The sequence below is a fragment of the Onychomys torridus genome, chromosome 20 (genome assembly GCF_903995425.1).
Source record: "Onychomys torridus chromosome 20, mOncTor1.1, whole genome shotgun sequence".
Taxonomy (NCBI): domain Eukaryota; kingdom Metazoa; phylum Chordata; class Mammalia; order Rodentia; family Cricetidae; genus Onychomys; species Onychomys torridus.
Genome location: NC_050462.1, coordinates 27,290,340 through 27,315,336, shown reverse-complemented (window position 1 = coordinate 27,315,336; position 24,997 = coordinate 27,290,340). Strand labels below are relative to the sequence as shown.

At 37.7% G+C, this 24,997-nt stretch overlaps 1 protein-coding gene across 4 annotated transcripts in view; it reads left to right on the top strand.

Annotated features, from left to right (window-relative positions):
- The window catches only part of Otogl (otogelin like), a 145,741-nt gene that overhangs the window by 14,069 nt on the left and 106,675 nt on the right, over positions 1-24,997 (top strand). For all 4 annotated transcript variants that reach the window (XM_036169979.1, XM_036169978.1, XM_036169981.1 and 1 more), the window contains exons 7-16: positions 4,429-4,550; positions 8,494-8,699; positions 13,612-13,739; positions 14,099-14,205; positions 18,374-18,480; positions 18,685-18,810; positions 20,658-20,766; positions 21,966-22,012; positions 22,443-22,588; positions 24,201-24,324. In XM_036169979.1, the coding sequence (XP_036025872.1) occupies positions 4,429-4,550; positions 8,494-8,699; positions 13,612-13,739; positions 14,099-14,205; positions 18,374-18,480; positions 18,685-18,810; positions 20,658-20,766; positions 21,966-22,012; positions 22,443-22,588; positions 24,201-24,324 (1,222 nt within the window). The remainder of the gene's footprint in view (positions 1-4,428; positions 4,551-8,493; positions 8,700-13,611; positions 13,740-14,098; positions 14,206-18,373; positions 18,481-18,684; positions 18,811-20,657; positions 20,767-21,965; positions 22,013-22,442; positions 22,589-24,200; positions 24,325-24,997) is intronic.

Below are 24,997 nucleotides of genomic sequence, written 5' to 3'. Positions count from 1 at the left end.
ATACCTCAAAATTCAGCAGCTGAAACCAGGATACCAAAGATCTTCTTTCCTGTTTACCAAAGCATCTCAAATCACAACTAGGAGAGTTACTGTGTTGTCCCATTTAAAAACTAACTCTTTATAGACAACATATTGAAATTTGGTATTTGTTTTACTTCTAAATCATGTTGTAGTTGTCTGAATTTCCCCTTGTTGGGTGAAGCAAAACTTTGCATCTGTGCCCGAGGTCTGTGATCCTCTAAGGCAGTGAGGTATACTGATTGCTCAATTTTGGGGCAGTGGGATAAATAGAAAGTCTCTTGTGGAAGAGAAGAATGGCCTGACATTAGTGCTTCCAAGGCCCTGCCCTCTCGTTTTCTCATTGTTACTTACCATCCTTCTCCCACCCTCCCAGAATTCTGGCCTCTTGAACCCCTTTGACCTCTAACTGAAGCGTTCCTTTTTAGTGTCTCACTCTTTTGAGAACAAAGGTGTCAACGATAATCCATCTTGGAACATACTACAGTGCAGAATGCAGAACCATGTTGCCCACAGTTAAGGGATGGGTCCAGTTTCAATGTCGGAATTTTCTTTCCAAGCAAGAAACAGGTTTACTTAAATGCAGTCTTGTTTATTGGCTATGAAAGTAGTTTACTTCATCTTTGAGTATTTGAAAAAAAAAATATCCTAAGTCTAAAACTTACCAGGGCTGTCATTCAAGGGATGCCATTGTTAATGGTTTCATATATTTTCTTCTAGGATTGTTTCTTTGGATTTTATGCAAACTCATAAATTGAAAGGATATTAATTTTCTCTTCTATGTTTTCATTGAATGTTATATCAAGAACTTTCCTTTATGCCACATGTTCCTAAAAAACACAAATTTTATAAACTGTATTTTCAAAATCATTGAGGATTCAAATGATTGAATAATGTTCTATTTTGGAAATTTAGATTTAAAAAAACAAATATTTCAGAAAAGGACTATTAATATGCATTTTACCTTTCATAGCCATGTTATTTTTTTATTTAAATTGGCTTTTCTTTTTATGAAGGCAATATGTGTTTGTAGTTTAAAATATTTCATCAAGACATGTATAACAGAAATGACTCTGCTGTTCTTCATTTTCCAGTGTAGCTGAATTCTGACACCCAGAAACAATTAGTACAACTTCTTGAGCTGTTTCTTTTGACTTTTGTCTTATATCAAACTAAGTGATGATTTTTGCAAGTTTCAAAGTCATCAATTATCTGTTCACTCTTGTTGTAGCAAATGAGGAGTTATCTTGATTGCCCTGTGCTTTTTGCTTAGCTAAACACACCAACACACACATTTAAATACACAAACACCCAGGAATACACTCACGTCGCTGGCCCTTTCTCCTTCTACTATTGTTACATCATTTTTTTTTTTTTTTTTGACCAAATCAACCAGTAGATTTTATGTCATTGTCACTACGTAAACAGTGGAGAGCTAAGCACAGTAAGTTACACTGATTTTATTCCCCTCATGTGTTTTCCTAGGGTGAACGATTACCCCTTTGGTTGTTATTTTACCTCAATCACTGCTGATTCCTCTACACTCCCATCCCTGTAGGTCTCTTCTTGATAGAGGCCATCTTTCATAGAGCTTCCCTTTATCAGCCCTGCCTTCTCATACTCCCATCAGACAACCTGCCTTATAGGACTTCTGTCCACAGCACTCAGGGTTTCTTCTTGCCCTACTTCTGGAGACGAGTCTTTTATTTCCTGTATTGGTTTTTCTTGTTTCTTGGATCCAAGGAAAAAGGTCTGATGATAGGGGGAACTTTGTCTTCTTGGAGAATTTGCTTTGAAAAGCTTCCCGGATCCTTGGAGCTTGTGGCCTATGCTTGCCGAGGTACCTGGTCCTGCTTTTGAAGTCCATTAGACTTTTGTTAATTAATTAATTTTATAGCCTGGCCACAGTTTCCCCTCCCTCCTCTCCACCCAGTCCCTCCCACTACCTCCCCTCTGTTCCCACCTCCCCAGTCAACTCTTCTTCCATTTCTGTTCAGAAAAGGGCAGGCCTCCCATGAAGATCAACAAAACATGGCCTATCAAGTTACAGTATGACTAAGCACCTCCCCATGTATTAAGGCTGGGTGGGGTGACCTAGAATGCTCAGTAGGGTCCCAAAAGCCAGGGAAAGAATCGTGGGCTGCCCACTAGGGTTTTAACTCGATGTTGAGAGGGGGAAGAGATACATGTCTGGAAAATATGCTTGGAAGGACAACTTTGCAACCTTGGTTTATAATTTGAGGAGAATTTCTAGAAATTTTGAGTTCAATTTACTGATTTCTGTGCTTTTTTTATTCTACCTTTTCCTTACTTCTTAAAAAAAGAAGAAAGAGGGTCCCCCCCCCCAACCAGGGGTTGAAGATGTCATGATTACATGAGGTTTATAACTATTTTGTTCTTCTTTATATGAAGGGGCCCATGCATACTTGAGGCCCCTTCACTTTAGGAACAATATTTCTTCCTTTATTTCCTCTATTCCTCATCTTCAGAGTCCTGCTGCTTACATCTTGCAGTTCCTGAACTGAAGGATCTCTTCATTTTGTTACTGATTCTTGCCCATGTTCCACCATTTTGCTTTTTTTGTTGTTGTTCTACATTGTGGGAGTTTTCTTTCCAACTTTTATCTCTTCCTACCGTCTGATTATTTAATTTCTTCTATCATGTTGTCAATGTTCAGTTATTTGTGTTTAAAATTTCTTTTCTAAATAGTATTGAATTATCTTTTTAGAGATGTCATATACTCACTTTTCTGTCTGCTATTAGTTGATATTTTAGATATATGTATATATACATACACACACACACACACACACACACACACACACACATATATATATATATATATATATATATATATATATATATATATATATATATAAAACTTTTACAAATCATTTTTGATTTAGGATTTAATTATATGGATCACTTATTATATACCTAAAGCAAACAAAAAGGTTATTGTTTCTTCAATTTCTTTTTTCATTGTTTCTTTGGTTCTGTCTTTCATGGTATAGACTTCCATGAATATTTGTTCACATTTGAGCATAAATGTTTAAAAGCTGGTTTGGAAGCACTGACATCTGGAGAGGGCTTGTTTGGTTAGTGTGAGTCTGAGCATGGATACTATAGTTTCATTAGCACAACCCCCATGTGTTGATATCTGTCAACCTTCCCCTGCTCTGTTCTCTAAAGAGGAATCTTTCAACGATCTGAATAGGACTGGGCGATGTTTCTGGATATTGAGAATGCTTTAGCCAAATGCTTTCCCCTAGCTCTTGCATTTCTTGTCTCTTTTGGTTCAGGAGGCTGCTAGGTGTTTGCCCCATGGTTTCCTCTCAAGCCCCATCTTTCCCAGAATTTTGCTGCCTCAGGGAAGTTTTCCTTAACCTGGCATCTAAAAATCCTGTCCTTAAATCTTGATGTGTATGTCTTCTCTTTGCTTAATATTTTTTAATATTACCCAACACTCTATTTTATTTCTTTTCAGTTGTACATTTTACTTGTTTTCCTGTCATGGGATATAAATTTAAGGGAGGCGGGTATTTTTGTCTCTTTTATTGATGACTATATTCCTAGAATGTGCATTAGATTCATAATCAGTCAATAACATTTGGCACTTACATACTGGATTAATGTCTTTAAAACGTCATATCATTAGTGTTTTTCTTACCCTTTTCATATTTCAAAGTTCTTTTGCATTTCTTTAGCTACCTGTTTTCTGTTGCTTTGTGGTTTTATGATTTAAATTTTAATTTTTGAGCCTTCTGAAATTAATCTTGAGATAAGGTAAGAGAATGTAACATTGATGGTTTCTTTTCACCTGTTCTTTTTCTACTCCTTTTCCTTGTTTTATCTTTTTCCCAGTGAACTGAATTCCTCCTAACGTCTGAAGAAATAATTGCTTTATTCTTTAGTTTCTTTTTCTTCTAAAGTATTCATGAATAAGGATAATCAATTTTATTTTAAATGAAGTCACATTCACTTTGTCAGCATATAAATATTGCTTGCTGTTGAGCTCCATTCAACATCCTCTCATGATAATCTATAGATAGCCTAACAGGGACATAAATACTACAAATGTGTTTCCTTGTGGTGGTTATGATTCTTCTGTCAAACTAATTTTTCCTAACATATATCATATAGATTCATAATATTATCATCTAACATGTAGAGGTTAAGGTGAGCTTACAAATATCCCGAATAACTTGCATTTTATAGAATTATTGTTCAGTTTTTGAGGTAAGTTTTATTGTCCTTTCAAAAATCCAAAGTGTAAGTATAGTCCCCACTTTGTAGAATATCATAGGACTAGTGATGCTGTGGATTGTTAAGATGCACCATGGGTTTAGTTGCCCACGGGAATCCTTGCAGTTATTTCCCATGCTTTCTTTTTGTTTTCCTTCCTTCCAGGTCCATAACAGCCCAAAGTGCCTTGGTTCCGTGTATTCTTGTTACCGTTCAATCAGCTTGTTCTTTTCAAACCAAGAGGAAATTAGAATATATGGTCATGAAATAAAAATGAATGGAATCAGGTAAGATGAGAGAAAATGGTCTATGAAAACAACATCAGAGATTAACTGACATTTCATATGTCTCCGACTGGAAGTGAGTGACAGAGAGCAGGAGTGGAGGACTTGTTCTTCAGGTGACTTTTACAGTAGTGTCACAGAGACATCACACCTTCAGTGGTGCTGAAGCCCACCAGGCAACTAGGAATCTAGCTGGTACACATCCTAGTGTGTATGATGCAGTGGATTTGCAGAGGTGCACCCAGGATTGCCGTCTTCCCTGAGGGTGTCATCAAGAACTATCTTTATGTAGTTTAATCCGGATTCCTTCTGGCCTCTTCAACGTTTTCTCTTCCCCTTCATAGAACATCTTACAAAACTTGACTTTATTTGCTCTTGGGAAGGATTCTAGAAGTCCTCCCAAGTCTGTGAGAAGGAGTCTTGGGTGTCACTTGAGAGTTTTCAGTGGAAACTTGACAAAGACTCTGAGCCAGTCTATCGCTTGTCTCATCAATAGATCAGAACAGCCAGCCACTGTGGCTTCCTGCCTGCCAACCACATGACCTGAGAGTTTTGGGGAAGGGGATGTTTATGTTAGACAAAGATTTTATATAGTTAAAACTGGGAATCATGGGGAATAATTTCCCTTCCAATCTAAATAATTACAAAGACACCCAGTTTGAAACTTTTCCTAGCTGAGCTATGCCAGAAAAAGTAAATAGTGAGATGGAACAGTTTTATCCATCATTCACAACTCGCTGTTGGGTGTGTGAACCGTGGGATTCCTTCCAATAGTACACTGATGATGTTTTTCCTCCATGGAGAGTCAGCTAGGGCCAGGAGCACTATTGTAAAAAGGTGAGCTTCAGGGAAACAACATGTCAGTCTGCAGCCAAGAGGAGCCCTCACCCCATTTGGAGATTGATTAAAAATTTTTAATGCCTTTTTCTCTTGGTACAAGGTCTTGTCCTATGTTTCTTCTGTCCTAGTGCTTATTATATATCCCAGGCTGGCTGAGAACTCACAGGAACCCTCTTTGCATAAACCTTCTGAGTGTTGGGGAAACAAACATGGACCACAATGCCCAGATTTCTGGGCTTCTTCTTTTCTTATCACTTTCTGTTATTTTGTTTTAAGCAAAATTGGAATTTGTTTTTAAAGTCTTAGGGTTTAAGCAAGGATGTTAACAAAGAATGAGAGGACAGTAGTACATGCCATAAATCACACACACACACACACACACACACACACACACACACACAGAGAGAGAGAGAGAGAGAGAGAGAGAGAGAGAGAGAGGAAGAGAGAGACAGAGAGATAGAATTGGAGAAAGACAGAGAGAGAGATGAAGAGAAACAGAGAAACTGAGAGGCACAGAGGCAGAGACAGAAGCTACTTGATTATTTTCTTACAAAACAGTGGTTCTCAACCAGTGGGGCGTGACCACTGGAAAACACATATTTCCAATGGTCTTCGGAACTGAGGCACCACTCAGTAGCAAAATTACACTTATGAGATAGCAATGAAAATAAATTTATGGTTGGGGGTACTTAAGACCTTTGGAAATATGTGTTTTGCAAAGGGTACAACCCACAGGTTGAGAACCACTGTAAAGAGAAAGCTGACCATTTGCATGGAAGATAATATGGTTAAACATGCATTTTCTAGAGCTGACTTTACATGGTAACTTGCAAATTTTCATTTGGTCTTTTGAGTAATGGGCACTTACAATGGTCATGTTTTGTAAAACAAATTTTCTTCAGGAAAAATTTCAAGAATACTAACCATTTGTTAAATGGAAGACATAATTGATTTCAATAATAAAAAAATTCTACAAGGAATTCCAGTTGTGTTATAGATAGGGGGTGAATTTATTATTTCATAATGCTTCTTACACTAATACATCATTATAATAATCATATTTACCATTATTATTATTATTAGTCATTAGTCTAGTAGGCTCATGAGAGGATCCAAAGAGGTCAAATGTGTGTGGCTCTTACATCTCAGGCTTTCAGTTCTCTGAACTGTGAAGAAAGGAGTTTTGGTATAGATGAACCCCTGGGTACTTTCTTAGCATAAATCTGAGTATCCCTGTCTGCTTACATTTTGCATTTCCAGTTATAGATGGAAACCCAAACCCTACACACATCTTGCATAGAGTGTGTCTTAGACTGATTTGGGTCTATTCTCCTAACATTCTCCTCTTCATCAGCACCCTTCTGTGTTATAAACATCAAGGTGGTCACAGATACCCACTTTTTATCTTAAAAATACACATTTAATTAAATTCACAGTGATAGCGAGCTGACACTCATAGATGACTGACAGATAACCACAGCAAAATCCCCCTCACCAGAGCTACACCTCCCACAGATTAACATCCCATTAGTGTATAATGTGTTTATAAAATACGGTCCACTATTTCGAAATACAGATTTTTATAAACTTGTAAATTCAAACAAGTAATATTTCCTTTGTTGCTTCTTACTGACTTTTACTATGAAGTTTTTACATTAAGCTTTTAACTTAAGTTAATCATAACTTTGTATGAACTGGTCTTTTATTTTCTAATTACAGTTCATAGTGTTTGCTCTTTGCTTATAACTATTTTCTGTAAATATTTGTGTATATAAAAGCTTTGTGTAGATGGTAAGTGATATTTTGTAGTGTTCCTTTAGGAATTATCTCTTAGTTTGCTTACTTCAGTTTTTGTTGGATGGAGCTATGCTTTTTCTAGAACAGAGATTACTAATTTGAATTTTTGAGAGAAAGGTATGACTATTTTTTAATTTTATTTTATAATTTAATTTAATTTTACATATCAGCCATGGATTCCCCTGTCCTCCCCTCTCCTGCCGTCAGCCCCGCCTCCCCCCAGCTCACCTCCCCTCCATTCCCATCTCCTCAAGGGCAAAGGCTCCCCTGGGGATTCAGCTCAACCTGGTGGATTCAGTCCAGGCAGGTTCAGTCCCCTCCTCCCAGGCTGAGCAAAGTGTCCCTGCATAGGCCCCAGGTTCCAAACAGCGGGCTCATGCACTAAGGATAGGTCCCGGTCCCATTGCCTGGGTGCCTCCCAAACAGTTCAAGCTAATCAACTGTCTCACTTATCCAGAGGGCCTGATCCAGCTGGGGGCTCCTCAGCTTTTGGTTCATAGTTCATGTGTTTCCATTAGTTTGGCTATTTGTCCTGGTCTCAACAATTCTCGCCCATACAATCCCTCCTCTTTCTTGCCAATTGGACTGCTGGAGCTCCACCAGGGGCCTGGCTGTGGATCTCTGCATCCGCTTCCCTCAGATGACTACATCTATTAACCACCTATCTTACACTATGTTTTAGAAATTTATTTTGATATGACTGCCTTAATAAAAGTGAGCTTCTCAAATTTATTTTATGATTAGGGCCTGTTCTTTACTGCACCATTTATAAATGGAGGGAGGACAGTGTTCTTTTGGTTTTGAAGTGACTCATTATAGCTTTGCAATGTCCATTTGGTTAGTCCTTTTTGGTTGGAAGTAAAATAAAATAAAATCAGAGCTCAAGGACATCTTAATGCTGTGAATATTGCTTGTCTACACTTCAGAACTGTTGAGCAGAATTTTCAGATTATCTTTAGCTGTCTGGATAAAAAGTATTCTTTAACCCTCATTCTACCAAATTAATAGAGCTAGTTTCCACACTGAAAAGATTATACATAATTTTCAGCTGTGTATTTCTGGATTTTGAAACAACTACTAAATTGTAAGTATTAACTCTGCACCAGTGGCATCTTCTTTGTATTTTAATTTAAATATTAAATGTTGAAATTACCCAGAGAATGAAACTTTTGGGGATCTCCCTGTATAGCTCATTCAATAACTCTGTGTAAAAATTCTCTGTCAATTATTACCCGGGTTATCTTGGGAACATGGCATGTACAACTATGACTTGGTCATGGTTCAGATGCTACATTGTTCTGTTTTCCAGTTTATCTTTGCCTCAGACAGTTGGCCAGGTGCACATCGAGAAGCTAGCTGACTACATTCTGGTGAAGACCACCTTTGGCTTTTCGTTGGCTTGGGATGGAATATCGGGAGTTTACCTCAAACTGTCTGAGGAGCACAGAGGGAGATCATGCGGCTTGTGTGCAAACTATAATGGCGTTCAGTCAGACGACTTTGTGATTCATCAAGGTAAGAAGACGGAACACGGGAAAGGGGTGGGCTCTTTAGAGTCCTCTTCCTTTGGCCAACAGCAGTGAGTAGACCGAAGACTTGACTAATGGTAGAAAGTCTCTAGCTACCTTTTGTCTACTCTGGTCATTTCAAGTGGAGGCCAAATTGGAAAATGTTTTCCGGTTACTTGACAACATTTGCTAAGTTAAGATCCAGCATTTGCTCACATAGCAAATGTTAACTGAGCATTTAGTTTGTATCAGGAGTTTCAGTTGCATGGGGACTTGGGAGCTGGCACTGATCAAAATGTGGAATTTCCCATTTCTTGGAGTTCATATTCTAATGATTTAAACCATTTGGCTTGAATGTGTTTACTTTAGGAGAAAAGCTATTTTGAATTCTATCTTGACAGTAATAAAGTAAAATGAGTGCCAGGTGATAGTTTTGTAAAGATGATGAAATGAAGTCAGGTTTAGACACTTTGCATAGTAACTGGGAAAGATTTTATATGCCTTCCTGGTCACCTGTTGAGTCTAAGGCATGAAACTCACCTCAGTGAGTCACTAGTAACAGAGTCCATTTCTATTTGGAGATTGCTGAGGGGTAAGAACATAGGCCATAACCATGATTCAGGACCACATAAAAAGGCTAAATAAAAAAGAACATTGCTCGAAGTACCGGTGGACCTGACCTTCTACCTTCTACTCTTACATATTTCTGAGATTGGATCATTGAATCTTTCCATTGTTATAAAAGAGGAACATAGCAATTCTGGACTTGTAGAGTAATCAGTGATAGTGAAAATACACTTTATTGTCTGTCTGTCATAATGTTTAATATGAATATATAGCAACATTATTCCTAACTCTCATATCATCTTGCAAGGCATTTAATATTTTCTTAATTTTACAACAACATCACGGCCTCCAGTATAACATAGCTTTCAGTTGATTCTATTAGAGTTGGATTAGATGTTATTAATGGCAAACAATTGCCTCTAAACCACAGTTTGTTACACAATATTGTTTGTTTTGTATTACAAAGTTAATGGTAGTTGTCCATATATGTTGTACTTTAATGGGTATTAAAAGAACATTCTAAAGTGTGTATTCTGCAAGTCAGAATGTGGGATAAAATTTTGCTTTGTTAATTATTACATTTTCTAATTTTAATGATGTGACAGTATATATTTTAACAGAGTTGCAAGGATTAAGTGAGACAAATCCTGCAAACATGTAGATTTCCCAGCATGTAGATACTACTCAATCCATTTTATTTACTTTGTAATTGTCATTAGGTATCACACAGGAGTAGAAAGGTGTTTTTGTATAACTTTAACAAGCCCTTAGTAAAATGCAAACACATTACTCATACTACATGGATAACATTATCAGGGCTAATTTACCAAGAGATAGATCAGAGAGCCTAGCTCCACTGAGTCAGTTTCCTCATATATAGAATATAAATAATGAAAACAATCCTCAGTGCCTACTGGTTTGTGAATATCTAATGAGAAAATGTAAATGGGATGCTCAGAAGTCTATGAGTATAGTATAAATGTATAGTACTAGGAACATTTGGAAATGGTAACTTATCCATTGGGTACTGGGAATGAAAAGGCTTACAACTTTGGAATCTGGAGACTATGTTTGGAAGGAGTATTTGGAACTAAAGCAGAGCCAATCAAATGGCAATTATTGATTACTTTTCCTTCTATATCAAAGTTTCATGAAATATGTAATAATCACTCCAGTTCTTAATGTGGGAGTTGGACAACATTTCTTTGAATGACTTCCACCAGGACATTTAGGGAGCCTGATGTGGAGGTGAAGATGGAAGGCAGCATCTCTCTTGATAGGGACAGGAAGATGGGCTAGGCATCTGTGTGCACCCAGGAACTCTGGGGCAGAGAGTGATTTTTGGCAATGAAATAAGTGACGGTAACAAGCAAAAGCCTATTAGGTGATGAGCAATGGAAAGACTGGCAAAGTCAAACTGAATTAGGGCTGAGTTGTTGGGAGGGAAGAAGACAGACTCTGGAAGACCAGGAGAAGCCCAGAGAATGGCAATTGGCTGCTTCACAATCTGGTACACAACACAAGGTAGAATTATTAAAGAAATCTCATTTAAAATAACTTGTAAGGGCATAAAACGAGTCTGCTTTTGTATTTCTTCCTAGATTGTAAAAATACAAGGCACTTTACAGAGATGAGCATGCTGTTTTTGGCTCTCGTGTTTGCTTGAAACCCAGCATGTGCTTTGCTGATCAGATCAAAAGTTGGATCGTTTAATGAAATACTAACTGAATATGCAGATTCCCAAGAGTAATTAGAACTGTATTTCTCTTTGCATTCCTACTTATCCTTCAAAGATGACTTCACAAAGAAATGAGACCTTTCAGAATTTCTATGCAAGGAGGAAGAACTTAATTGGTTATCTAATTGAAAATTCCATCTTTTCTAGGTCATGTCTTGCTTCACACCAACACAAAGGTCCTACTTTACTCTCATTTCTCTAACTCGAAAGTTAATAGTACTTCTTTACTATCAAAAGTGTTCCTATGCATGGGGCTGCAGAGATGGCTCAGTGGTTAAGAGCACTGACTACTCTTCCAGAGGTCTAGAGTTCAATTCCCAGCAACCACATGGTGGCTCACAACCATCTGTAAAGAGATCTGGTGCCCTCTTCTGGCCTGCAGGCATATATGCTGTATACATAATAAATAAATATATCTTTAAAAAAAAAAGTGTTCCTGTGCACTCAGTGGGTTATTCTACTTTTAGCATCTTTCACAGGAAGCATGGTAATTCTGGTTTAGTGGGCTCCTGGGCTAATAGATACAGATTTAAAGTCTCACAGTAAGTAACACATATGACTCTTTTACAATGCAATGTAGTAGAACTTGTTACATGTATGAATCTGAAGCTAGAAGAAAACTCTAAGGCATTGCCCAAGCTGTTTTGTAATACAAATGTTGAAATAATTGGGACTTTTGAAAATACGTTTTGTTCTTCAGACTTTAAAACAGTGGTATTTTGAAATGAAACATGGGTATAGCTTTACTTAAGGAAAAAAAAATCAGTGTTTCCACTTATAAATAAGTATTTTACAGCGGGTTATGTTCTGTGTGTAATGTTTCCAGCAATTTCAGTGATCACAAAGGATGCTAGATGTGCTTGGAAGATCAAGAATATAATTTAATAAATATTGAACAGTCATCTATGTTTTTCATTGATTTATTTGGTAAATATATTTTGAGCATGTGCCATAAGTTAAATATTAAACTAAGGATACAGGAATAAAATAGTGAAGCTAGTCTTTCATTTATTGTCATAGAAAGTAAAATAAATAAGGAGACAAATTAGAGAAAATTAAATTATGAGAAATAGCAGCCTTGATGGAAAGTGGGAAATGAGATAAGAACAATAGAACAATATGTGTTGGCAATGCTCTAGAACTTGTTTTCAGAAAGTCACACTAAATGAGTCTTAAATGAAGAGAGGAAACTGTTGGGAGAGTGGTTTTTTAATTTTTTTTTTCACTTTTACAATAGTAGGAATTGAACTTATGGCCTTGATGGCAAGAGTTCCATCACTAAGCTACACCCTTGGCCTTCTTCTTCTTTTGAGACTGACTCTCACTAAATTACCTAGATTGACCTTGAACTCACTTGTAGCCAGGGAAAACTGTGAGCTTGAGACCTTCCTGCTTAGAATCCCAAAAGAATGGTTTTGGAAGAGGAGGCCCATGAAATCATGGACCCTGAGTTGTGAATAAACAGCCTCCAAACCAAGTGGCTGGAGAGGATTCTGTAAGAACTGGAATAGGAGGATGAGTTTGGAGGCATGAAGTGGGAATGACAGGTGCCCACCCTGCCTTATCTTCTAGGCTATAGGCAAGTTTGGAATGCAACATAAAGAACAAGCGTTCATGTAAACAATGAATTTAACCAAAGTTTACTAGGAGCCCATATATAGTAGCTTCCCTATCTTGAATTGCTCAGGGAGAGTGGGGGAACATTTCACTTGAGATTTGGATTAATTAGTACAGTTATTGCCACCCATGGCTGACCTGTGACCATCAAGACTGGATGGCAGAAAGTCCGAAGCTCCAATCTGAAATCCTTCTGTCTTGGATGTTTCAACCAAGCCTACGAGATTTGAAATTCAGCCTTTGTCTGAATATGTGGCAGGATTCATTTCTATTTCTTGTCTTGAACTTCTTTAAAGGCAAGGTGGTACCACAACTTAAACCTGATCTGTTGCAAGCCATTCACCACTGAATTTCTGCTGGGTCATATATGAACTCCTAAATCCTGCCCCTTAATTATTCTGGGATCAGTTAGGCTTTTTAATTCTGGGATCCTTTTAAAGCATGCTTCAGCCCACTGTTGATCATATTTAGATGACATAGATTAATTCCTTAGCATTATTTCCTTTGGGTCTTTTTCTGTTCTTTTATTACCTATATGTGTGCTTTCTGAAATGTTTCTATGGTTTCAATACTTTTGTTGTTGTTGTTTCCTCTCAAAATGGAAGAGAACTTTAAAAATGTGTGCCTATGTTTAGGTGTGTATGTATGCATTTACCTATGGAGATCAGAGGATAGCCTCAGGTTTCATTCTCAGGAATATCATCCACCTCCCTTGAAACAGGGTCTCTCACTACCCTGGAATGCATCAAGTATTCTTAGCCTTCTGGCCAGTGTGCCCCAGGGATTTGTTTGTCTCAGCCTCCCCAGCATTAGAATTACAAGTGTGCACCACTGTGCCCCACATTTTTACATGAGTTCTGGTGATCAAACTCAGGTTCCCATGCTTGTGTGGCAAATACTTACTGGCTGGGACCTCTTCTTCATCTCAGAAGGACAATTTTAATAAGGTTTGTGAAAATGCCTCTGATACAACACTGTTTGTGTTTGTTTGCAATAGAGGACTACACAGAAGACATTGCTATGTTTGCAAATAGCTGGCTGGTGCAAACTCTAGATGACCCTAAATGTGTACCTACTCCCTCAGACTTTCCAAATCCATGTTCTAGTGGAATGCCAGCATTTGAGGTAAGTTTGATATGAAAGAATTTGAGCATGTAGGACTTAATGTAAAATCTTTTTTTTTTTTTGCATTAAGCATTTTAGTGCAAATACAGTATAATTAAATTATTGAATTCAGAGTACATAATTCCAATATGGAATGACTTCACATTAATTTCAGAAATAATGGATATATTGAGATTTATCAGTGCAGTGATTAAAAATATGTAGCTTGAAAATTGTTCATTGCATTATATGAGTGTAAATTATCTGCCCTTTCCTGGTGAGAACAGAGATTTCAGCAGGTAGATTAATACCAACCAGAGGTGAGCATTCTTGTGTACCAGTGAAGTTGTTCTGATGATTGGCATCTGCTTTATGCACAGGCAATCTTCTTCAAATGCCAGATATTGCTGCAATTCCCTTTTCTGAGCTGCCACGAATACATCGATCCATACTTATATATTGCCAGCTGTGTTAATGACCTGTGCAAGTAAGTGAAACAATTGGTATTTACAATCTATTCCTTTATGCAAAACAAACAAACAAATTATCCAAGAGCAGATGGACTTCTGTGCCATGTCCGTGGCGTGCCAAAGAGTGCTAAGTGTAAAGCCCAAACTGGATTAACAGGCACTTATCTGGCTGTCTAACAGGTAGTTAAATGTTTTACATGATGGGAACAGAATCTCGAGGCTTTTAAACATTTTGTGCCACTGGCTCCCCCACTTTTTTTTTTTAGATTCTAGAGATGCCTATAGAACCTTCTGTGCAATAATGTTTAAGATCCTCAAAATAAAACAATATTATGAAGGAAACTAATGGAATAGTCATCAAAAGTGTGCAAGGAATCAATTCCTAATATACATCCATGCTTTAAAATATATTTCTTGTTTAACAACTGCTGAAATCTGACATTGTGGGTACAAACAATAATTTGTAATTTCTACAGTTATGATGAGAAGTGAGAACACATGAAAAAATAAATGAGACATGTTGCTGACAAAATCACATATGCTGCTAATAACATTTGGGGATTTGATTGATGCCCTTGGGCACAGTTGAAGGAAATGCTTAATGTCAACTGGAGAGGACTAGAAATGCACCTTTAAGGTTTTTCTATTCATAGTCCCAGATTACTTTATGTTATCCCAGGTTAACAGCACCCAGAATAGGAAGTTGTCTAGGCAACAAATTGATCACACTGTGTTTATCATAGAACTTAAGACAAATTATCCACTGTTGAACTATTTTTAAATTTTGCTTATTTTCAATTATCAAGTATATGTGATTAGCCATCTTGAAGATTCAAGAGTACTTCAGGGATTTTGTATATCTGAATATTTAATGAGTCCCAAGAAATACAAATAGTATACTTGAATATTTTTATAGAACAGCTGACTAGGTTTTGGTTAAATAAAGCCATTTTTTTGGTAGCTTGTTAAGATCTCTTCTTTTATCAAAGGTAATACAAAAAAAGTAGAAATAGTATTGAAATTATGTTACCTGTAGATACTCTTTTTTAGATCATTGTGTATTATAACAGTATATTGAATGTACTAGTGTTTTCCAAATAATAAAATAACCTGATTGGCTTTATGGCTTGGCTTTGAGTAGAGTGCAGTCATGCCTTGACTTGGGTAGACGGTCTCAAAATCTAGGGGTTCCTAAACAAGCAAAGCTCTCAAATAGCTTCTCCTCTCCACTGATGGCCGGTGACCTTACTATGCATTTTTTAAAAGAAATTCTTCCCTCTCTTTTTAAAAAGTAAGCACTAATTGTTATGTCTTTGTTCTTTCACTCAAACTGACCTTTTTCCATTCAAGAAAGGTAAGCTTGTCCCTTATTTTCCCACTTAGACACAATTAAAAATCACTCTTTTTCCACAGTGGTTTGTGTCCCCTTATTTCAAATATTCCTAAATTGCTCTGTCACAGGTGTCTTTAATACCCGTTTCTTTTCATAACCTGAGATAGAGCATCATTTGATATATTCAAGAAAGTCACTCTCTACTCATTAATTTGGCTGCTTCAATAACCAAAGAACAGTGGATAAACTTAAATGGAATGTTTATACTTCTCTCATTTAAAAGTTCAAGCCAGTAATTGCTCTTGGATTAACATTGTGGTTCTGTTCCATAAACTTCACAGTGACTTTGCAGTCTTGTTGATACACAATGTCCTTGTGACTAGTCTCAATTTCAAGGCCCAAACTGGCTCCTCTTATGTCTTCATGTTAGCTTTCAGAAAAGGAGAAAGGAAACAAAGGGATAGTATTTTTGACCTGGAAGATTCATATACAGCCCTTATTCTGAGCCTTTTGGACCAGACTGCAGAAACATGGCCATACCTAGATACACAGAAGGCCAGTGATGCCTCTTGCAGAGCATCCACACATCCAGGAAATAAGCAAGGTTCTAATAATGAAAAGAAGGGGGAATTAGAGATAAAAGCATTGCTCCCCTATAACCATGTCATATAAACGTTCAGTGAGAAGATCACTTTTTTATTTTATTTGTTTTGAATCTATGATTTTGCCTTCTCCAGGACAAATTGGAGCAGAACAGTCAGGTAGAGGATGACCTTGTAGCAATTTAAATTAACTGACCCTTAAGGCACGTGTCTGTCTGAGGTAGAAAGCCGGAATTGGGAAAGAACAGTAGGTCATATGGGAAGAAGGGCATTGTGGTTGAGCTTAGTGGACATTGCCAAAACAGAAGTAGGAAACTCCCACAATACGTTTCCACTTCTCCTGGTATTTCTTTCAAGGCACACCTTTGCACTGTTCTTCTGTCCTTTTCTTCAGTAGGAAATGAATAATTCTTCTATTTTCCTATGTTATGGAACTGATGCAGAAGGATCCTGTTCAATGAAAAAGTGACTTGGTTGGACACACATTCATTTCTTGCTTATGTTGTGATAATTTGTTGAAATTGACTTGACACCCATGTCTTGTGCTTCATAATTAAGCAATGTGACACACATGGAAACATAGAAGCCTTGTCCACATAGTCTCTACCCTGAAAAACCTCAATTCTCATAGGGTAGAGAAGCAGGTTCCCAGCAACGTTTGACTCCTGCTTGTGATGGACACAAGGGATCAAGAACTGCATATAAGGCTCCATGGAAGATGGAACATTCGGATAGGAACAATACAATCCTTGTAATTATGCCTTCTGGGTTTTGCTTCTAAAAACTTGGCAGCAAAGAAACGATTTTTAATTTTTGGCATGTCAAAGTCAATTGAATTAGAACAACTATTATTTAATGCTTGTTTTTCTCAGAGTTAACATCCAAATGGAAAATCAACTCATTTCCTTTCAGTAAGTTAGGATAATAAATTCCTTCTTGCCCGATTTGATGTGTTTCATCAGGTGCCATGAGACTATGTGCCTCATGTGGTTCCTGGAGTAACAAAGACATTCAGTAAATGGCATATTTTAATATTCGTTGCATTGTTTGGGAAGCCCCAAATCATTCTCTTGTTAACTTTCAAAATTACTATTAATTGGAGAAAACATGCATTTTGAAGGTAAATCTCTTCCAGAAACTCAACAATTTTTGACATACACTGCTTTTCAGACAGACTTTTCTTTCTGTACTTTTAGGACTTTCTAAGCTCCTGAAGTTATGTGGACAGGTTTCTCTTTTGCTTTCTAAAGCTCAGTTAATTGGACTAGATAAGCTACTTGGCTCCAATTACAGTAGTACAGAATAAGGGCAACTTGAGAAGGTGGCTTTTATAACAAAGACTGAAAATGTTAAGAGTCACAAAATGGAATGTTCTTAAGGTCATTATCTTTTAAGATGCTTAACTATCCAATTTTGAGTATGGATTGGGTTGAAAACCAAGCTTGCTACCTTGTTAGAAACCTGTTTATTTTGAAAGCGCCTTGCTAATCTGCTTTGGGAACTGGCATGTCCCATAAGAAATTATTGTTTAGAGAGCTTTCTAAAGTGATTGCAAGAAAAATAATTAGAGATAATTTACTTGTGGCAATGTAAAAATGCCGCGCTTCAGTGAAAGGGCTCAAAAATCTCCTTTTAAATCTCAAGTTAAATGTTATTTATTAAGTCTTTCAAAAATATTTTGGACTTTTGTGACAAGGGCTGCTACAGTATGAGTGTAATCCTTTGGAGGGCCATGGACTATTGGGCATTTCAAAACTAGGTGTTTGAAAAAAAAAGTTCATCCTTGCTATGTTTGTAGAAATATAATTTTATCTGCTTTAATTTCATTTAAATTTTTATCTTAATTTAATAATTATCAAATTCTAAAATGTCTGGAATATTTTGTGTAGATGTAAAAACACATCTGAAGATTAAAAAATTTTAAATATAAATATCTTTCATTATAGTTTTTATTTGACCCATAGGAAGAGTGTTCATCTTATTGAAAGGCTTTGATAAAGGTGTTGCTATATATCGTACTAAATTGAAGTGGGTGCATTCATATAGGATCTCTTGTATGTGTGTAATTTCAATGTCTTTTGTCTCCTGTGAGGTATGTCGCAGAAAATATGCGATCTGACCGTCAACTAACGTTAGTGTGGTCACCAACCCCTCACAGCCTTTAAGACTCAAGAGCTCCAAGGCAGAATCCTGTCTCCATTGCCAAGTGACCCTGGCTCAGTTTTTTTCTTTTTTTCTTTTTCTTTTTAGAACTGATGATGATGGAACTTACTGTCGAGCAGCCACTGAGTACGCTAGAGCCTGTTCGCACGCGGGCTTCCCCATTCAAGACTGGAGGGACGACTTCCCAGCATGCAGTATGTTTGTAGTTTTCAAACCATGTAGTTTACAAAATGTTTCAGTCTTATCCTAGGATGCAGTTTCCCCAGCTTCTCAAAACTAATGCGTTGCAAAACTTTTCAAAATTGCTGACATGTTTGTAAATTTACCTATTTCCTAAACGCTGTTTGTTTTTGGAAAGTGGATAAAGTTGACTCGTAGTCCACTGTCTGCCATTGCAGCTGATAAATGTGATGACAGCTTTGTTCACCGGGATTGTATCAGTTGTTGCCCTCCGAGCTGCACGTTTGAGAAGCAGTGTCTTGGGAGCAATCTTCACTGCCTTGACGGATGCTACTGCGCTGATGGTAAGCACCTCACGAAGAAACCCTGCCTGCACTCCTCTCAAGGGGTACTCGGTTATGTGAAGACCACATCTTGGCCTTGGCCTTGCTGTTCATACCCTAGACATCAGAGCTATTGCAACTTCATATTCTCTCTCTCTCTCTCTCTCTCTCTCTCTCTCTCTGTCTCTGTCTCTCTCTCTCTCTAAAGCTCAGAGTGTTTATTTGATAGCATTGAGCAGGGACGCAGGGATATTGTGTACAGATGAACTAGAAGGCAGGGTTATTGCATACAGATAAAGAGGTAGGGTTTATGGTATACAGCTAAAGCAGTGGTTCTCAACCTCCCTAATGCTGTGACCCTTTAATACAGTCCCTCATGTTGTTCAAAGTTCACACTTTCTAGCATTCAATCCTTGAAGTGACTAAGAGGAATGTTTGCTTTTCTTTAGTAAAAGCTAACTTTTTTTTTTTTTTTTATTCTGTAAAAACTTCAGAAACTTGGAATCTAATATTTTTAAATTCCCAAGGTGACAAATGTATTCTTTCGTTATGTAATAGTACTTTATGTATTTTTATTTTCTGGACTATGAAAGCAAGTCTAGGAAAGAGCCTTCACATTTTTCCATTATAAAGATTTCAGTCCTAGCGTGGTTTTAATATTTGAAATGAAAATGACACCAAATGATGGAAGTGAGGTTTAAAGTTATCGTATGGATAGACATTTATAAAGAAGGCTAAAGATTTTTTCAGAACTTACTCTCTTTTTCTCTAGTTCTTTGAGCACCCACATGTGTAATGAATGTACTGTGCTTGTGTGCATCTGCATGTGGAGACCGGAGACTGGTGTTATGTGTACTTCTTTATTACTCTCCACCTGGGTTTTGGAGATGGGGACTCTCTCTGAGTCACTGAGCTTGCCATTTTGGCTAGACTGACTGACTACCAAGTTCTGGGATCCATCTGTTCAATAACCCAGTGCTGGGATTGCCTGAGTGCATCACTAGGCTTGGCTGCATTCTACAGATCCAAACTCAAGCCCTATGTATACATAGCAAACACTTTACTGATTGAGTCATAGTCTCAGCTCAGTGTTTTCCCCACCCTTAAAAAAGTACGAACTAGGAAAAGAAGATTGGGCATGCAGTCTAGTGCTAAAGTTCTTCTCCAGTATGCAAAAGACTTTGGTCAATCTCCAGGTCTCAAAAGGAACAAAATTAAAGGTCCTAAGTGTTCTTCCCAGCTCCTTTGCTGACTTGCCAGTGCACTGAACCAGTGGCAGTCTTGAGGTTTTTGCTTACAGTGAAACACTGGATAAGGATGTGGCTTCAGGGCATAAATCTATATGTTACAGTAGGCCAATCCTTTTTCCTGTAGAAACTGGCTATGGAAGAGGCCATTGGATGGAAATGCTGATTTAAATTCTGTTCCATCCTCATTTACCATCACAAAGTCGTAACAAATGCACTGCACTGGATCATTCAGTAGCACTGTTCTTCAGTGTTTGCATGACAGTAGTGTAAATCTCTTTTATCTTGGACTAAAAAGAACATAAACTAAGGATATACCTTCTCCCTTCTTTCTTCCTCTTCCCTTAAATTCAAGGAAGTGCTTTTCAGTTTACTTTCTTCTCCTTCACAGGCTTTGAGATTTTGATGGTAAGTTACAGGATATCAAAGTTGAAAATCATTGAGGTCAACAGATACTGACCGAGAGCCAGGCTACTAGAATCCTTTCTGACAGTCAAGGAGATTTTGTTTCTAGCACCTACTGTAAGCAAGGTCTTAACATCTGATTGAGTTGTTATATATTCAAAGAATGTAACCCTTATTATTTCTTTTGAGATTGTGACATACATTTTTCTTAAACAGGCCTCATAATGGACAATGGGACTTGCATCTCCTTGGAAAGTTGCCCGTGTAGTTTCCATGGGTTAGCTTATTCAGTTGGTTCAAAAATTGAGCAAGAGTGCACCGAGTGGTAAGTGGTCAATGGGTAGAGAATAATTTCTGGGTACCGGTCTCTTTAACAACTTGGCCATGACAGGTATCTTGAAAAGTCTACCCATTGCTTATCTTCACCTGCACATTCTGAGATACAGTTTGTATTTTATTTGAACTGTACAGGTTCGTTATCTTTTTGTGTTTGTATTCTTATCATTTCCCTTGGTAATTCCATAAAATCCTATGCCCATATGCTACCCATCCCATTTTGTTATTCATAATCATTAATTAACACATACTTTTATTCTTAGAACTAGATGGCATCCCTGGGTTTCTGTACTGAATACTTTATAAAGTGACTGTCTATTGTCAATTTTTGGTCACGATCAGTAAGATTTACAATTCCTTATTAAACTAGCTCAGGCTCTGGGTAAACATGAAATTCCTCTAGGACAATCCCAAGAAAAACTGAAGGTGGCATGACCATGGCCTGTAGTTAGAGTTTTCCTACCTGGCCCAGAGTCAGGACAAATCTCTCTCACCCACCAGGCCCATAGACGCTCAGACCCAACCAAGAAAGCACACAGAGATTTATATTGCTTACAAACTGTGTGGCTGTGGCAGGCTTCTTGTTATCTGCTTCTTCTATCTTAAATTAACCCATTTCTGTTAGTCTATACTTTGCCACATGGCTTGTGGCTTACCAGTGTCTTTACACGTTGCTTCTCATGGCGGCAGCTGGCGGTGTCTCTCTCCAGCCTTCTACTTCCCAGAATTCTCTTCTCTCTTGTCCCGACTATACTTCCTGCCTGACCACTGGCCAATCAGAATTTTATTTACACAGAGCAATATCCACAGCAATGGCCCCTTTCTCTTTGCTGACAGCATAGCCAAAAGACATGCAATTGTATCATTAACCATGTTCTCAGATGCTGACGTCATCAGAGACCCTTTCTTTCCTCAAAAACTCCTCTTTTTGTCAAGGTGGGAAGAAGCCTGTGTCTCACACAAGAAGACATGTCTTTCCTCTTGTTAATGTCTGATGACATTAAATGGATACATAGTGGATAGTCACTTATGAGCCATCCAGTTTATAATTATTAGTCCAACTTTTTTATAGAATTTTTTTCTAGTCAGATAATAGAGAACCTATTATAGTTTATATATTAGTAATATATTGAAGCAAATGTAAGCATAATTTTGGTGTCAGGCTAATATCTTTATAATTTTATCTAGTGTTTGTGTTGGTGGAGTTTGGAACTGCACTGAGCATGACTGTCCAGGTAATTTTTTCAAATGTTGAAAAAAAAAAACTGTAAAATCTTGAAAATATTTTTTGACATGGAAGGAAAAATAACACTTTTTTTGTGAATGTATCTTATATATACATCAAAGAATATAATAACCTATGATTTACATCTAGAGGGTAATTGGGAAATTGAATATATGGTACCGTTGAGTAGGCAACTTTGGTAAGATTTTGTTAAAATGGGTAAGTATAATGCCTAACACTGCAAGGGAAAGTTATCATTTAGTAACTTTTAAATGAAATTTAATAACTTGATTCATCAGATCAGCAAATGTAAATGAACGCTTTAGATTTTCTTTTGAGGTGTGCTTAGCTACACTAAGTTGCCCTCTTGCTAAGGAACTAACACGCTTTTCCCTCCCTTCTTCTCGGTCTTCTTCTCCTTCTTCATTTATTTTTGATAGTCCAGTGCTCTGTTGTGGGTGATTCTCACTTCACTACCTTTGATGGGCGCCATTATTCTTTTATTGGCTTGTGCCAGTACATCCTGGTGAAAGGAACCGGAAAAGATAAATTCACGATCACCTTACAGAAAGCTCACTGTGAACAGGTAAGCAACACTCCTAACAGGAAGCAGGGAAACAATCACAATTCAAAGTCCAACTTCACGTTCTGATCCAGTGACAATATTATTAATAAAATAGACCGTAATTCTTAATGTACTGGTTATTAAGAGGCCATTATTCTTAACATATCAGACTAGAATGACTGATGCTCACCATCAGTCATGACATATATTGATGGCGTGACGAACTTTGATTTTGGATATATTTACATTTGAAAACACAAATAACTAAAAGTTATTTACTTATGTTGCTTTTTAAAAACTTAATTTATAATTTCACTACAGGACTAAGCCTTAATTTACTCCCACACCATCTGTGGAACAGGATATTTTTTTGTATAGGATCCAGTAGGTTTCATATAATTCTAAAGGGATATATAATATGTAATTATATAATATATAATTATATAATTCTTTGACTTATTATGATATTAATATTGGATCTTTTCTTTAAATAAACACACCAATAATTTGTTGAAAAAGGAGAAAATTATTTCAAAAATTTTCCAAAATCTTTAATCAGTCAGTTGGGGAATCCTGCAGAAGATGGGGAGAAAGGATTGTAGGAGCCAGAGGGTCAAGGGTATTACAGGAAAACTCACAGAAACAACTGCCTGGGCTCATAGGGGCTCACAGAGTCGGAACTGACAATCTCACCTAGGCCCTCTGCATGCATGCATGTTTGGACTGTGTAGCTTAGCCTTCTTGTTGGGCTCCTAACACTAGGAGAGTGGGCTGTCTCTGACTCTTTTGCCTGCTCTTTTGACCCTTTTCTTCCTACTGGACTGTCTCATCCAGCCTTAATACAAGGGGAGGTGCCTAGTCTTATTGTAACTTGGTATGCCGGTGGCTGGCTGATAGCTATGAGTAACTTGGCCTTTTCTGAAAGGAAACAGAGGGTGGATTGGGGGAGGAGAGGAGGTGGGAGGGATGAGGAGGGGAAATTGTAGCTGGTATGTAATATATAAGAGAAAATAAATAAAAAAATAAATTCCAATAAAAGGCCATTTTCAACAAATATTATAAACTTATTTCTTTGCCCCCCCCCCCCTCCCCGGTTGTTTTGAGATTGGCTCTTGCTGTGTAGCACAGGCTTACCTCAGATTTGCAGGACTCTTCCTCCCTCAGGATCTGGAGTGCTGGGAATGAATATACTTGTGAGCCACAGGCCTGGCTCCAGCTTGATTCTTGCATTGCAATTTATTAGTGTTAGAATTAGCTTTATAAGTCACCCTAAATTGCTTGGTTATACAATAGAATTGTCTTTATTGGCAAGTTTATCAATGGTACTAGCCCAGTGATTAAACCATGTATTATGAAAACCAATTATTGGTACTTAACTGAAAATGTGGTTTATTAAAGATTTATATAATATATTTTATTTGATGTATCATAGCAAGCCATATATTGCTAAGGGTGGGGTTACATGAAATGGATTGTGTATCAGTTGTTTCATTATATCTGTCACTGACATACAAGCCTCCACATGTACCAGCCATTCTTGTTTGTACATACTCTTTCTCTGTTGTCTCCTCTCTCCCCCTCCATTCTCCCTCCTTCCCTGTCTCTGCTCACCAATACTTTGCCTCTTATGCAGAACCTGGGTTTGGTCTGCCTTCAGTCAATAACTCTAATTCTGGAGGATGATTTTAACAAACAAGTGACCCTCAGTAGGGGAGGCCAAATCCTCACCAGTCCCAACCAAGGCTTCACGCTGAACGGTAAGAAGCAATGCTGTGAGTATATTAGTGTGGACAGCAAACACCACCCAAAGGGCTCCTTTTCTCTTGGCTGATGATGGCATACCATTTATTGGGTGCTTGTATCACTCCGCCAAAAATTGCTGGAGGCCACCATATTTATTATTTTTTTCTCAAGTGGCCTAGAATGTGCACAAGCAAACAGATACTCAAAATCAAATGAGATAGACGCCAAGATTTGTAAAGAACTTTGTGGGTTGAAATGAGGAGTAGGCCACCCAACACCAGGGAAAGGGCTTTCAGGGTCAGGAGAGTTTTCTGAAGGAGATGATGCATTGTCACTGGGTATTTGAAGCTGGGCAATTGTGAGGGTTAAAGAGGTGAGCTGGTGCTTCACGGAGGGAAGGGAGAGACAGGTGTGGGAAGCTTGTTTAGGGGAGGATGTAACTGGATTAACTTTGCTACATCCTGGAGAAGGTCCATAGAGACTATCTGGAGCTGACGTCAGGGGTACAAACAGTAGGTAGAGCGCTTCATGTATGGTAGTTTGCTGAGATGGACCTTGTTTATGTCTGCATTGCAACATAGATATTAAGGGTATTTTTTTACTCTCACAGTGAAAACTCTCAGAAGTGTTCCAGCTCGTGTTACAAATCACATGTCAATGTTACGCAGGCATCATGCTAAGAAAATT